At 44.1% G+C, this 14931-nt stretch overlaps 1 protein-coding gene across 1 annotated transcript in view; it reads left to right on the plus strand.

Moving 5' to 3' along the window:
- The window catches only part of LOC129853154 (kinase non-catalytic C-lobe domain-containing protein 1-like), a 73681-nt gene that overhangs the window by 50763 nt on the left and 7987 nt on the right, over positions 1-14931 (plus strand). The window contains exons 25-28 of the mRNA XM_055918891.1: positions 3541-3623; positions 3834-3987; positions 7318-7440; positions 14737-14796. Coding sequence (XP_055774866.1) covers positions 3541-3623; positions 3834-3987; positions 7318-7440; positions 14737-14796 — 420 coding nt within the window. The remainder of the gene's footprint in view (positions 1-3540; positions 3624-3833; positions 3988-7317; positions 7441-14736; positions 14797-14931) is intronic.

Genomic DNA, 14931 nt, shown 5'->3' on the forward strand with positions numbered 1-14931 from the left:
TGTCCCGGTCAGGAAGTTAAAATCCCAAATTTTATCCACCACCTTTGTTGGTGGAATATGTAATTAGTACAACAAGCTTTGACATGCCAAATGTGTGCTCAATGTGTCTGCTTCAGTGTCATCATTACATGAATGCAGAAAAAAAACAGTTTTGCATGACTTCCACCAATACCTGTGGTCTAGATGATTAGTATCTATGCGGATCAAAATTGTCATGTGAGGGTGTATTAGGACAGTACAACCACGCCAATACTAGGTTTTATTCCTGTCAATGTCCATCCATGCAATTTCTTTGTCTTTGTAAATAAAGATGAAAATTGAAGATCCTTTTTGGGAGCAGGTATGAAATTAATAGATGAACTGAGTTATGACAGTGAAAATTATTATGATAATGTTTGCACAAGATAAAATCAACATTGATTATATCCTATATTATAGAATAACTGAAAAGCATTATGATCACATGTTTGCACACCACCAAAATGTCAGTATTAATTATTATCATCCATGACAGAAATTAATCATTAGGATGCATGTCCCTGATTATTTGCTCTATTTATTTCAGTTGAGTTTGAGGGCCACATTCCAACAAAGATTGATTTGAATAGATTTGAAGAAATAGAGAACCAGTGGGTGGTCTCTGACTCATTAGACAGGCTGATTGTCACGACTTGATGGGCAAGTCAATCACCAACAAACTGATTCCACCAATGGATCAGAGGGGAAAGAAAGCTTCAGCGAGCAAATTGAACATGAATCCAATCCTATAACACATCGAGTCCTTCCATCCCCAAATCAGCCACTACAAACGAGAGCATGCCCCATATCGGCTCTACCTCCCGAGTGACGTCAATATTCGGTTCATGCATAATGACTACAAGGAGAAGAACAAAGATGCCAGCTGCGGTTATGAAACCTATCGCAAGGCGGTAAAGGGAAGGAACATCAGCTTTGTGAAGCTTGGAGAGGAGGAGTGCGAGCTCTGTTTGGTGCAGGGTCATCATCTGAAGATGGAGCACAGGGAGAATGAGGCCATGGAAACCCAAGCCTGCCAAGACAACAGCCATGCAGCTCCTGAATTCACCATCCCCAACCCTGACTGCATGCAATGTAGGAAATATGAGGAACATAAGAAGTCTGCAGGGCAGAGCAGAAGCCATTACCAGGCTGATGCACAGAAAGATTGGCCTGAGGACTGGTCTGTGAGGAGCGTTGATATGCAAAAAGACATCATGCTCCCTCGCATGCCAGGTGTGAAAACAGCATCGTTCACAAGAAGAATTGTTGAATATCGCGAGACATTCGCCACCATTGAAAAGAAGTCTCAAAAGAAGAAGAAAACAATCTCAGTGGTATGGCATGAAGGAACAGCTGGTCGGAGGGCAGAGGAGATTACTTCATCTTACGTAACAGCACTGGAGAGGGAGAGAGATGTCAAGCATGCAGTGTATTGGGTGGGTAACTGCACTTCTCAAAACAAAAACTGGTGCCTCCTAACATCACTGGTGAGTGTTGTCAATGCTGACTCAACTTTGATGGAGAACATCACCCTCAAGTTCTTCGAGCCAGGACACACCTTCATGAGTGCAGACAGTTTCCACCGTGGCGTGGAACAGGAAATGAAAGCTCGACCTGGAGGTGTGGTGTACGACTTCGGGGACTTCCTCCATGTGGTCGCCACTTCCAATGCAGGCATGGTGGAGGTGGTCGAAATGAAAAAGGAAAACATCCTGGCATGGAAAGCTGGCCATTCCAGCGTCAGGCTGAAGAAGTCAGCAGCACCAAAGCTGGCAGAGATGGCTGAGATCCAGTTGAGGCGTGGATCCAGGAGCCTCTTCTACAAAGTCTTCCACGAAGAAAAGGACTTCACAGAGCTTGACTTCATCATGACGAAAGTCACTCTAGAGACACCCTCGACACTACGTCCACATGATAGAGGGATAGAAGAGTCCAAGAAGATGGACATAATCACCAAGCTGTGTCCTCCGATGCCTGCAAATCGAAGGCAGTTCTGGAATGCCTTGGCTGTGAACAGCTTTGCTGAGGATGAGGACTGATATGGAAGAGCACTGAAGAAGTTTTACTTAAAAATTAAATGTTACTTGAAAATGAAATGTAACTATTCAGCATTTTATCAATTTTAGCTAAATGTCATTTGGGTACTCTTATGAATATGAACATGTAAATATGTTTAAAATGTATTCTTAATGCTGTTATTTATTCATTCATTCAAAAGTGTCATTTGAAAAAATACAAAAAATGTTTCTATTAGCAATCTCATGGTCATTTTTTATAATTTGTATTACCCTACGTCATACTTCTATCATGTTCCATCATTGTATATTACAAGACAGGTTCAAACAATTCAAACAATTCCAGTGCTGCTTTTCACATTTATTCTTATAACAAGACATGGGCTACTTGTCACACACAGTATGTAATGTGACTGACGCAGAACCTACATCTCTATGTAAATACAACTGGTATCTTAGTGGAAGACACACAAAGGATGCAGCTTCAACTCTGCTCTTGTATTAATAGCATAAATGACAAGTATAGTAAACTAACAAAGGAAAATGGCAGATACTGCTCTTTGCTTTGGTATTACCTTGCAATTTATAACATATCATGCCAAGGAAGAAAGCAGTAACTGCCGTTTAAGGGTCAAAGGTCACGTCAGAGGTCAGGGTCAACATGAATAAAAAAATACACTTATAGTAAGGCAACAGATCATTACATCACCAATGATCTCCCTAGAATTCATTTGGCTGGACAATTAAAAAACTTTGACGCCATTTTTCTCAGTTCCACTCTATGAGCAGTTACTGCTTTTTCGCTTGGGAGGGCAGTTTAGGAGAGAACGCGTCTCCTTCCTGAGTGGCTGTGTGTTTAGGTGTTTATACTTGGTGTTTATACTTGTGTACTATTGTTTGTACGGATGATCGTGGTACATTCAGGTGTTTGGAAATTGCTCCCAATGATAAACCAGACTTGTGGAGGTCTAAAAAAAAATATTCTGATGCCTTGGCTGATTTCTTTTGATTTCGCCATGATGTCAAGCAAAGAGGCACTGAGTTTGAAGGTAGGCCTTGAAATACATCACAGGTACACCTCCAATTGATGTCAATTAGCCTATCAGAAGCTTCTAAAGCCATGACATCATTTTCTGGAATTTTCCAAGCTGCACTGCGCCCGGCCCGCCACAGGAGTTGCTGGTGCGTGATGAGACAAGGATATCCCTACCGGCCAAACCCTCCCTAACCCAGACGACGCTAGGCCAATTGTGCGTCGCGTCGCGGACCTACCGGTCGCGGCCTGGGCGCGAACCCAGAGTCTATGGTGGCACAGCTAGCTCTGCGATGCAGTGCCCTAGACCACTGCGCCACCCGGGAGGCCCCAAAAACTATAGTTTGTTAACAAGAAATTTGTGGAGTGGTTGAAAAATGAGTTTAATGACTCCAACCTAAGTGTATGTAAACTTCCGACTTCAACTGTATATATAAATGTGAAAAATAAGCTCTTGTTTTTTTTTAAATGCAGGAAATGTTTCAAGGCTGCCACCCCAATAATTTCCTCAACTCTAGAGCTCAAGGAGTCGGGGACAAAGCTTTTGGTGTCACCAAGTGAGCAAATATTTCAGTGGCATTCTCGTCAAATGTGTTTAAAGTACCAAATGAGTATACCAGAATGCATAATCTGAAACAAACATCACTTGCTAGATTATGAGATTTATGTGACAGTCAGCCATTGCATCCTTGACAATCTCTGACATAAAATCAACCGTTCATTCACAGCTCAATCTCCAGTCTAATTGCCTCTCTCTTATCCCACAGACATGTGTTATACTCTATACCTCCAGTAGAGGGCAGTAGTTTATTTGTTAATGAGGAGATGCCACAGGACAGCCACCTCCAACAGCTACTGAGATATGCTGACAGCGTCTCCAACTGGGTCTCTGCTGAAATTGTCATCTGTGATTCGATAAAGGTGAGATCTGCTAGTAATGGGGATACAACTATGTTGGACATTGCTGTTTGATCTCTATATCTGTATGTATGTAATTTATTCCACACACACACACACACACACACACACACACACACAAAAGACAGCCCCAGAGAGGAAGGCAGACGTTTTACGTGTCCCCAACCTATTGTGTTTTTTTTAATAATTTGGCCGCTACCGTCTCTTATGACCGAAAATAACTTCTAGACATCAGGACTGCAATTACTCACCACGGACTAGCAGAATCATTTTTTTCCTTTCACGACTCTGACGTGCCCGACGCGAAGGATATACTGCTTTCTCAGAAACAGGCCCAGATCCCCATGATTTGCGTGAAGAGGAGGCAGAGAAAAAGGGGCCAAAGGGCGGGCTGCCTTCTGAGAATTCGTAGGCGATCGAATAAACCCCCACTTCCCTCCATTCTGCTAGCAAACGTGCAATCTTTGGAGAATAAAATCGGCGGGCTACGCCAAAGATTAAACTACCAACGGGACATTCAATATTGTAACATCTTATGCTTCACGGAGTCGTGGCTGAACGACGACACTATCAACATTCAGCTGGCTGGTTACACGCTATACCGGCAGAATAGAACAGCGGCGTCTAGTAAGACAAGGAGGCGGCGGACTGTGTATTTTTGTAAATAATAGCTGGTGCACAATATCTCAGGAAGTCTCAAGCTATTGCTCGCCTGAGGTAGAGTATCTCATGATAAGCTGTAGACCACACTATCTACCTAGAGAGTTTTCATTTGTATTTTTCATAGCTGTTTACAAACAACCACAGTCAGAGGCTGGCACTAAGACAGCATTGAATGAGCTGTATTCCGCCATAAGCAAACAAGAAAATGCTCACCCAGAGGTGGCGCTCTGACTAGCCGGTGATTTTAATGCAGGGAAACTTAAATCCGTTGTACATTTTAAATGTGCAACCAGAGGGAAAAAACTCTGGACCACCTATACTTCACACACAGAGACGCATACAAAGCTCTCCCTCGCCCTCCATTTGGCAAATCTGACCGTAATTCTATCCTCCTGTTTACAAGCAAAAATTAAAGCAGGAAGCACCAGTGACTAGATCAATAAATAAGTGGTCAGATGAAGCAGATGCTAAGCTACAGGACTGTTTTGCTAGCACAGACATGGAATATGTTCTGGGATTCCTCCGACGGCATTGAGGAGTACACATCATTCATTGGCTCAATCAATAAGTGCATCGATGATGTCGTCCCCACAATGATTGTATGTAAACTACCGTTCAAAAGTTTGGGGTCACTTAGAAATGGCCTTGTTTTTGAACCATCAAACAGGCAAAGCATCAATACAGGTCTAAGATCGAATCGTAATACACCGGCTCTGGTGCTCGTCGGATGTGGCAGGGCTTGCATACCATTACAGACTACAAAGGGAAGCACAGCCGAGAGCTGCCCAGTGACACGAGCCTACCAGACGAGCTAAACTACTTCTATGCTCGCTTCGAGGCAAATAACACTGAAACATGCATGAGAGCACCAGCTGTTCAAGAAGACTGTGTGATCACGATCACCGCAGCCGATGTGAGTAAGACCTTTAAATAGGTCAACATTCACAAGGCCGCAGGGCCAGACGGATTACCAGGACATATACTGCGAGCATGCGTTGACCAACTGGCAAGTGTCTTCACTGACATTTTCAACCTCTCCCTGTCCGAGTCTGCAATACCAACATGTTTTAAGCACACCCCCATAGTGCCTGTGCCCAAGAACAGAAAGAAGTCTTGCATAAATGAGTACCGTCCCATAGCACTCATGTCTGTAGCCAAAGACTGGTCATGGCTCACATCAACACCATTATCCCAGAAACCCTAGACCCACTCCAATTTGCATACCGCCCCAACAGATCCATAGATGATGCAATCTCTATTGCACTCCACACTGCCCTTACCCACCTGGACTAAGCAAACACCTATGTGAGAATGCTATTCATTGACTACAGCTCAGCGTTCAACACCATAGTGCCCTCAAAGTTTATAAATAAGCTAAGGACCCTGGGACTAAACACCTCCCTCTGTAACTGGATCCTGGATTTCCTGACGGGCCGCCCCCAGGTGGAAAGGGTGGGTAACAACACATCCGCCATGCTGATCTTCAACACAGGGCCCCCTCAGGGATGCATGCTCAGTCCCGTCCTGTACTCCCTGTTCACTCATTACTGCATGGCCAGGCACAGCTCCAACACCATCATTAAGTTTGCGAATGACACAACAGTGGTAGGCCTGATCAACGACAACGACAAGACAGCCTATAGGGAGGAGGTCAAAGGAGATGATTGTGTACTACAGGAAAAAGAGGACCGAGCACGCCCCCATTCTCATCAACGGGGCTGCAGTGGAGCAAGTCGGGAGCTTCAAGTTCCTTGGTGTCCACATCACCAACAAACGAACATGGTCCAAGCACACCAAGACAGTCGTGAAGAGGGCACGACAAAACCTATTCCCCCTCAGGAGACTAAGAAGATTTGCCATGGGCCCTCAGATCGTCAAAAGGTTCTACAGCTGCACCATCGAGAGCATCCTGACTGGTTGCATCGCTGCCTGGAATGGCAACTGCTTGGCCTCCGACCGCAAGGTGCTACAGTAGGTAGTGCGAACGACCCAGTACATCACTGGGGCCAAGCTTCCTGCCATCCAGGACCTCTATACCAGGCGGTGTCAGAGGAAGGCCCTAAAAATTGTCAAAGACTTCAGCCACCCTTGTCATATACTTTTCTCTCTGCTATTGCACTGCAAGCGGTAAAAAGGCTTCTAAACAGATTCTACCCCCAAGCTATAAGACTCCTGAACATCTAATCAAATGGCTACCCAGACTATTTGCATTGCCCCACCCCTCTTTACACCGCTGCTACTCTCTGTTTTTGCCATCTATGCAGAGTCACTTCAATAACTCTACCTACATTTACATACTACCTCAACTAACCGGTACCTCCCTGTATATAGTCTCGCTATTGTTGTTTTACTGCTGCTTTTTAGTTACTTGCTACTTTTGATCTTTTATTCTTGTCTGTATTTTTTTTTAAACTGCATTGTTGTTTGGGGGCTCGTAAGTAAGCATTTCACTATTAAGTCTACACCTGTTGTATTCGGCACATGTGACTAATGAAATTTAATTAGATTTGAAAACACTAATATTCATTTATTTTCAAAGTCAGTCATTGTCCATTAAATCTAATTACATGATAGCCATCAGATGCACTTCTATGATGTTTTAATTGATTTCTACAATGATTTGTGTGAATGCTTGACCATACAATCTCTCGTCTTCTTTTCTTGCTGCAGATCCAAGCGGCTTTGCTCACCAAGTTTCTGTTAATTGCCAAACACTGCTATGAATCGAGAGACTTCGCCACAGCCATGCAGGTCCTTGGAGGTCTGGAGAATGTTTTTGTCAGGCAATTACCCGTAAGTCTGCATGCCTGCATCTGAAATGGCACCCTATTCCCTATATACTGTAGTGCACTACTTTTGACCAGAGTAATGTAGGGAGCACCCATTAAATAAATAGCATACTCTTAGGCCCTTAAGTGAAATGTCTTGTTTATGCTGCTGTTATGGCAACCAGTGGATATTTGATTCTTTTCTGAGTTAGATGAACATCCGAATTTGTGTTCAAATCAAATTTAGGAGGACGTAACAGCACCTAAAATGGGTGCTTACCTTATGAAGTGCCATAAAGTGTAACAACTGAAATGATGTATTATTGTTGTTTGTCCATGTTCTAATAATACTTTTCCTGTTCTTGTCATTACTGAACTTAGAGTTTTTTTTAATATCGCTTTGGTACTATTTTAACAAGTATGTGGGGAATTTTCTAAACTATTAGTACAAAACTCCAAACTGGTAACACTTGTTAAGGCGTTTGCATGCTTCTCAGTCAAAACAGTTTGGTATAGCTCGTTATGTGACATGTTATGTGATGTTATGTGACATTGTGATATTTTTGTTCTTTTTGGACTTCGGTGAGGGGTTTTTGGACTGTTCGGGCACAAGAAGTTCGGAGCCGAAGTCTATGCCCCTTTGTCAGTGATTGGTCAACAGTAGGGATTCTTCAATAAATTATTTGTTTTAATTCAACGAGAGACTGCACCAAACATCTTACTAAAATTGTGAGACGAAGATCTCTTCTGCACAAACGTCAAAATTAATGACAGATATATTGAGTCATCTATTTCTTGAGATTAGTATATACTGGCTACGGCGTCTCAAAATGGACAAACAGTAATATTGCTGCTATTTTCTCGTTTTTAAAGCGAAGGTCTTTTAAAGGAATATGCCAGTCTTACATTAAAAACTATTCATTGTGCGTTCATTGTGAAATATAATGAGTAGATTGGTTTAATCACCAAAACACAACTTAAATGATATCTTCTCAATTTAGTAATTTTAAAACCAGTTAATTCAATAGCAAAAAATGTAAGATACATGTTTCAAAATTGCCCCTTGAATGTAGCATGCTACCGTACTGTAAATTACAGTATATTACACTGTTTTCACATGAGGCAGTATTAAATCAAATGTTATTAGTCACATAGACCTTACAGTGAAATGCTTACTTATTAGCCCCTAAACAACAATGCAGTTTAAAAAAATACGGATAAGAATAAGAAATAAAAGTAACAAATAATTAAAGAACAATAGCGAGACTATATACAGCGGGGTACCGGTACAGAATCAATGTGCGGGGGCACTGGTTAGTTGAGGTAATATGTAAATGTAGGTAGAGTTATTAAAGTGAATATGACTACTTTGATTAGCTGTTCAGGAGTCTTATGGCTTGGGGGTAGAAGCTGTTTATAAGCCTCTTGGACATAGACTTGGCTCTCTGGTACCGCTTGCCGTGCGATAGCAGAGAGAACAGTCTATGACTAGGGTGGCTGTAGTCTTTGACAATTTTTAGGGCCTTCCTCTGATACCGCCTGGCATAGAAGTCCTGGATGGCAGGAAGCTTGGCCCCAGTGATGTACTGGGCCGGTCGCACGACCCTCTGTAGTGCCTTGCGGTAGGAGGCTGAGCAGTTGCCATACCAGACAGTGATTCAACCAGTCAGGATGCTCTCGATGGTGCAGCTGTAGAACCTTTTGAGGATCTGAGGACCCATGTCAAATCTTTTCAGTGGGAATAGGTTTGGTCGTGCCCACTTCACAACTGTCTTGGTGTGCTTGGACCATGATAGTTTGTTGGTGCTGTGGACACCAAGGAACTTGAAGCTCTCAACCTGGTCCTCTGCAGCCCCATTGATGAGAATGGGGGCGTGCTCGGTCCTCTTTTTCCTGTAGTCCACAATCATCTCCTTTGACTTGATCACGTTGAGGGAGAGTGTCACGCCCTGACCTTAGAGAGACATTTTTATTTCTCTATTTGGTTAGGTCAGGGTGTGATTTGGGGTGGGCATTCTATGTTGTCTATTTCTTTGTTTTTGTCCGAGTATGGTTCCCAATCAGAGGTAGCTGTCTATCGCTGTCTCTGATTGGGGATCATACTTAGGCAGCCCGTTTTCCCACTTTCTGTTGTGGGATCTTGTCTTTGTTTGTTGCATGGGTTGCACTCCTAAGCTTTTCATTCGTTGAGTTGTTTATAGTTTTTTTGGTGGAACATTTTATTAAAGAAAATGTACGCCTACAACGCTGCACCTTGGTCTTCATTTAACGACGGACGTTTACAGAGAGGTTGTTGTTCTGGCACCACACGGCCAGGTCTCTGACCTCCTCCCTATAGGAAGTCTCGTCATTGTCGGTGATCAGGTCTTCCACTGTTTTGTCATTGGCAAACTTAATGATTGTGTTGGAATCACGCCTGGCCGTGCAGTAATGAGTGAACAGGGAGTACAGGACGGGACTGAGCCTCTCCCTCAAGTGCGCCTTCCCAGTCAGGTACGTCCTGTGCCTCCTCCCCGCACTCGCCCTGAGGTGCGTGTCATCAGCCCGGTGCCAACTGTACCGGTCCCACGCATCAGGACTCCAGTGCGCCTCCACAGTCCAGTACGTCCTATGCCTCCTCCCTGCACTCGCCCTGAGGTCCGTGTCATCAGCCCGGTGCCACCAGTACCGGTCCCACGCATCAGGCCTCCAGTGCGCCTCCACAGTCCAGTACGTCTGGTGCCTGCTCCTCACGCTCGTCCTGAGGTGCGTATCACCAGCCCGGTACCACCAGTGCCGGCCCCACACACAGAGCTTCCGGCGACAGTTCCCAGTCCAGAGCTTCCGGCGACAGTTCCCAGTCCAGAGCTTCCGGCGACAGTTCCCAGTCCAGAGCTTCCGGTGACAGTTCCCAGTCCAGAGCTTCCGGCGACAGTTCCCAGTCCAGAGCTTCCGGCGACAGTGCCCAGTCCAGAGCTTCCGGCGACGTTTCACAGTCCGGAACCTCCAACGACGGTCCACAGTCCGGAACCTCCTGAGACGGTCCACAGTCCGGAACCTCCTGAGACGGTCCACAGTCTGGAACCTCCTGAGACGGTCCACAGTCTGGAACCTCCTGAGACGGTCCACGGTCTGGAACCCCCTGAGACGGTCCACAGTCTGGAACCCCCTGAGACGGTCCACGGTCTGGAACCCCCTGAGACGGTCCACGGTCTGGAACCCCCTGAGACGGTCCACGGTCTGGAACCCCCTGAGACGGTCCACGGTCTGGAACCCCCTGAGACGGTCCACGGTCTGGAACCCCCTGAGACGGTCCATGGTCCGGAACCTCCAGCGATGGTCCGGAGCCTCCAGCGATGGTCTGCAGTCCGGAGCATCCAACGGGGATTCTCAGTCCAGAGCCTCCTGCGAGGGTTCCCAGTCCGGTTCCTCCGGCGACTATCCACGGTCCGGTGCCTCCGGCGACGATCCACGGTCTGGAGTCCCCGGCGACGATCTACGGTCCGGTTCCTCCGGCGACGATCCGGAGCCCCTGGCGACGATCCACGGTCAGGAGCATCCGGAGCCGCCCCCGATGGTAGATGCCCACCCGGACCCTCCCCTATTGAGCCAGGTTTTGCGGTCAGAGTCCGCCCCTTTGACCATAGAGAGTCTGTTATTCTCTATGTTGGTTAGGTCGAGGTGTGACTAGGGTGGGTCATCTAGGTATTTATATATCTATGTTGGCCTGGTATGAATCCCAATCAGAGGCAGCTGTTTATCATTGTCTCTGATTGGGGATCATATTTAGGCAGCCATTTCCCCTTTGTGCTTTGTGGGATCTTGTCTAGTTATAGTTGCCTTTGAGCACTACTCTGAGCTTCACGTTTCGTTTGTTCGCTTTATTGTTTTTGTTATTTGAGTTCTCTTCCTAATATAAAGGATGGAAACATACCACGCTGCATTTTGGTCCACTCCTTATGACGATCGTGACACATTCTGTCTCCTATTAAAACTTTTTTAACCTTTGATGAAAGAGACAAGAATGTAGTCAAGACGAATAGCTTGATTAAGTCTCCTGCATGTATATCTCACTAGGTCGGGGCTTTTTAGTCTCCAAATATCCACTATTCGTAATGTGTCAATAATATTTGTGATTTCCTTAAGGGCACGGTGATGATAGTTTGTAGAGTGATTATCTTTACGGTTCATTGTAACGGCTGTCTAATTCCTCCTCCTCGGATGAGGAGAAGGAGTAGGGATTGGACCAAAACGCAGCGTATTGTGAAGAGATGATGAATATTTATTAAAGCAAAGACGAATACGAAAACCACTTGGAAAATTACAAAACAACAAAACGACGTAGACAGACCTGAACATGTGAACTTATATAAACACGAAGAACGCACAACAGGAACAGACTAACCAAACGAACGAAAACGAAAGTCCCGTGTGGTGCGACAGACACAGACACAGGAAAAATCACCCCCAAACAAACAGTGTGAACAACCTACCTTAATATGGTTCTCAATCAGAGGAAACGTCAAACACTTGCCCCTAATTGAGAACCATATCAGGAAACACATTGAACCCAACATAGAAACACATAACATAGACTACCCACCCAGCTCACGTCCTGACCAACTAAACAAAGTTAAGTCATTAATATGGTCGAATCCGGAAACTATCATCTCGAAAACAAAACATTTATTCTTTCAGTGAAATACGGAACCGTTCCGAATTTTATCTAACGGGTGGCATCCATCAGTCTAAATATTCCTGTTACATTGCACAACCTTCAATGTTATTTCATAATTACGTAAAATTCTGGCAAATTATTCCGCAATGAGCCAGGCGGCCCAAACTGTTGCATATATCCTGACTCTGCGTGCAATGAACGCAAGAGAAGTGACACAATTTCACCTGGTTAATATTGCCTGCTAACCTGGATTTCTTTTAGCTAAATATGCAGGTTTAAAAATATATACTTCTGTGTATTGATTTTAAGAAAGGCATTGATGTTTATGGTTAGGTACACGTTGGAGCAACGACAGTCCTTTTTCACGAATGCTCACTGCATCGATTATATGCAACGCAGGACACGCTAGATAAACTAGTAATATCATCAACCATATGTAGTTATAACTAGTGATTATGATTGATTTATTGTTTTTTATAAGATAAGTTTAATGATAGCTAGCAACTTACCTTGGCTTCTTACTGCATTCACGTAACAGGCGGGCTCCTCGTGAGGCAGGCGGTTAGAGCGTTGGACTAGTTAACCGTAAGGTTGCAAGATTGAATCCCTGAGCTGACAAGGTAAAAATCTGTCGTTCTGCCCCTGATCAAGGCAGTTAACCCACCGTTCCTAGGCCGTCATTGAAAATAAGAATGTGTTCTTAACTGACTTGCCTAATTAAATAAAGGTGTAAAAAAAAAAAAAAATTAATCGGCAAAATCGGCATCCAAAATTACCATACCGATGAATCGGTCGACCTCTAGTCCAAATAAATAATAACTCTGCCAATTTGCATGGTTGAGAGTCTTTGTGTGTAACATGTAGTGCGTATAGGCTTAATATTCATGATGATAATTGTATCCATATGGTATCACCGTCAAAGTTGCATCATAATTACATTATTGAAAAAACACATCCCAGCATTTCCATAGCAATTGATGTTTCACATGATCATGAAAGAGGCCTTGCATTACTTTAGAGACGGCTTCACTACAGTACAAATGTATTCCGTACAATATGTTATTATTCCCCAATGCCCCTATTCTGATATCTTCCCCTTGCTTGTTGTAAACATATATAAACTTCTAGACAAATGCATAAAAAAAGATAGACAAACAAGAAACATATTAAATTATAAAACATTTCTCGACAATAGAGGGAGAGAAGAGAAGAGAGGGAGAGAGAGTGAGTGAGAGAATATAGCGAGATTAGGTGTGTGTGTGTGTATGTATAAATCCATATGTGTAAGCGAGCATGTAATTGAGTATGTGTGTGTTCATATCCACTTCATAGTGTTCAGATATTTTTACAGTTCCCATATTTTCTTAACCTGAAGTCCCTGTAGAATTTAGTACAGCCATGGTGATATGGAGCTGTCTCGGAATAGCTGTCCATCTATAAAGAGTTTGTCCACAATGTGAAAGGTACGCTTACCCTTCTCCCTCTGTTGCCTCTGTACCGGATACACTCTTACGACTCTATCTTATTTGTTTATCTCCCTTGGAAATTGGTCATTGAGACCGAATTTGGTCCCTTTTAGTTCCGTTCCCCTGCTTTTGATCAGCTACTTTTGTTGGTAGTGTTCAAATCTTGCCATGATCAGTTGGGGACCCTTGGTCTTGTCGCTCTGAGCTCCAAGTCTGTGTACTCAGTGGAAAGCCACCTTGTTTACAGTCTCTATAGGGCGTTTCAAGGCAGATTGCATGAATTCTCTGATCGCGCCCTCTGGATTATTGGATGCGTCCTCAGGAATCTTAGAAAAAAATAGATTTTCACCCATGCTACGACTTTGTATGTCTAGTAGCAACTCCTTCATCACCCTGTTTTCCCTGAGTAGACAATCCATGTTGGAATCGTGGATCTTAACCTTGGCTGTGAGTGCCTCGTTCTCGCCTTGGAGCGTGAGAATTTCACTCTGGCTACACTCCAAACTCCCCCTCAGCCCTGCTACCTCCTCACACAACTTTTCCAGTGTTGCATGTATTCCAGCCAGAGCACTAGCCTCTACTTCAACGGTAAGTAAATCGTCCGTGTCTGTAGATGAATCTGTTTTTCTTTTTTTGGGGGGGGTTAAAGTTATTTTGTGAGGTAGTCGGATCTTTCCATGATGGAATATGTTGTTCCTCTATAGCGTAAAGCTGTTGGTACTTGTCGATTTCCCTCAGGATCTCCTTAGTATCCAGTTTGGCTCTTTACTGCAACCAGTTGTTTTACAAAAAGATAACAATGAGTCTTTCCCAGGACGACGACAGGTGTCTGTATTACAGCCAGCTAGCACTCGCGGAATCCACGCAAAAATTTGTTTGGTATTTTTACATAAATTGTTATGGCTGTATTGTTGTTAAAAACCCAATAATGTTGTGGGTCCATCAGACCCGCAAACACTGGATGAATAACAAAAACATGAACACCACACAAGGGTTAAAAATGTGCTTAGAGTTTTGAAACAGCTGCATTTTTTATCTGTTTTGAGTTGTGTACTAAGAGCTTTAAAAATGTACCGCGTCCTCGTGAAAGCTGCACCAAAGTGATACAAAAAAAATCTTAATGGGAGTAAAGCTTCCGTAAGCGTGAGACGGATGTATTGGTTCTTGCTAAATTAAACACCTCCTCTCTTGCCGATAGGCTTGGAAACATCTGTCTACCAAGGTGTGTGAGGTCCTAGAGGAGCTGCGAGCTGTGCAGGTAAGGTGTGTGTGTGTGTGTGAGTGCCTTCTGCTGTACCAGAGACACATGTGGGGCTTCAGGCAAATATGCCAAAAGAAAAACACCTTCAAGCAGCACATCTGTGTGTGAAATTCTGTGACACACTCACATCTG

The sequence above is a fragment of the Salvelinus fontinalis genome, chromosome 1 (genome assembly GCF_029448725.1).
Source record: "Salvelinus fontinalis isolate EN_2023a chromosome 1, ASM2944872v1, whole genome shotgun sequence".
Lineage (NCBI taxonomy): Eukaryota > Metazoa > Chordata > Actinopteri > Salmoniformes > Salmonidae > Salvelinus > Salvelinus fontinalis.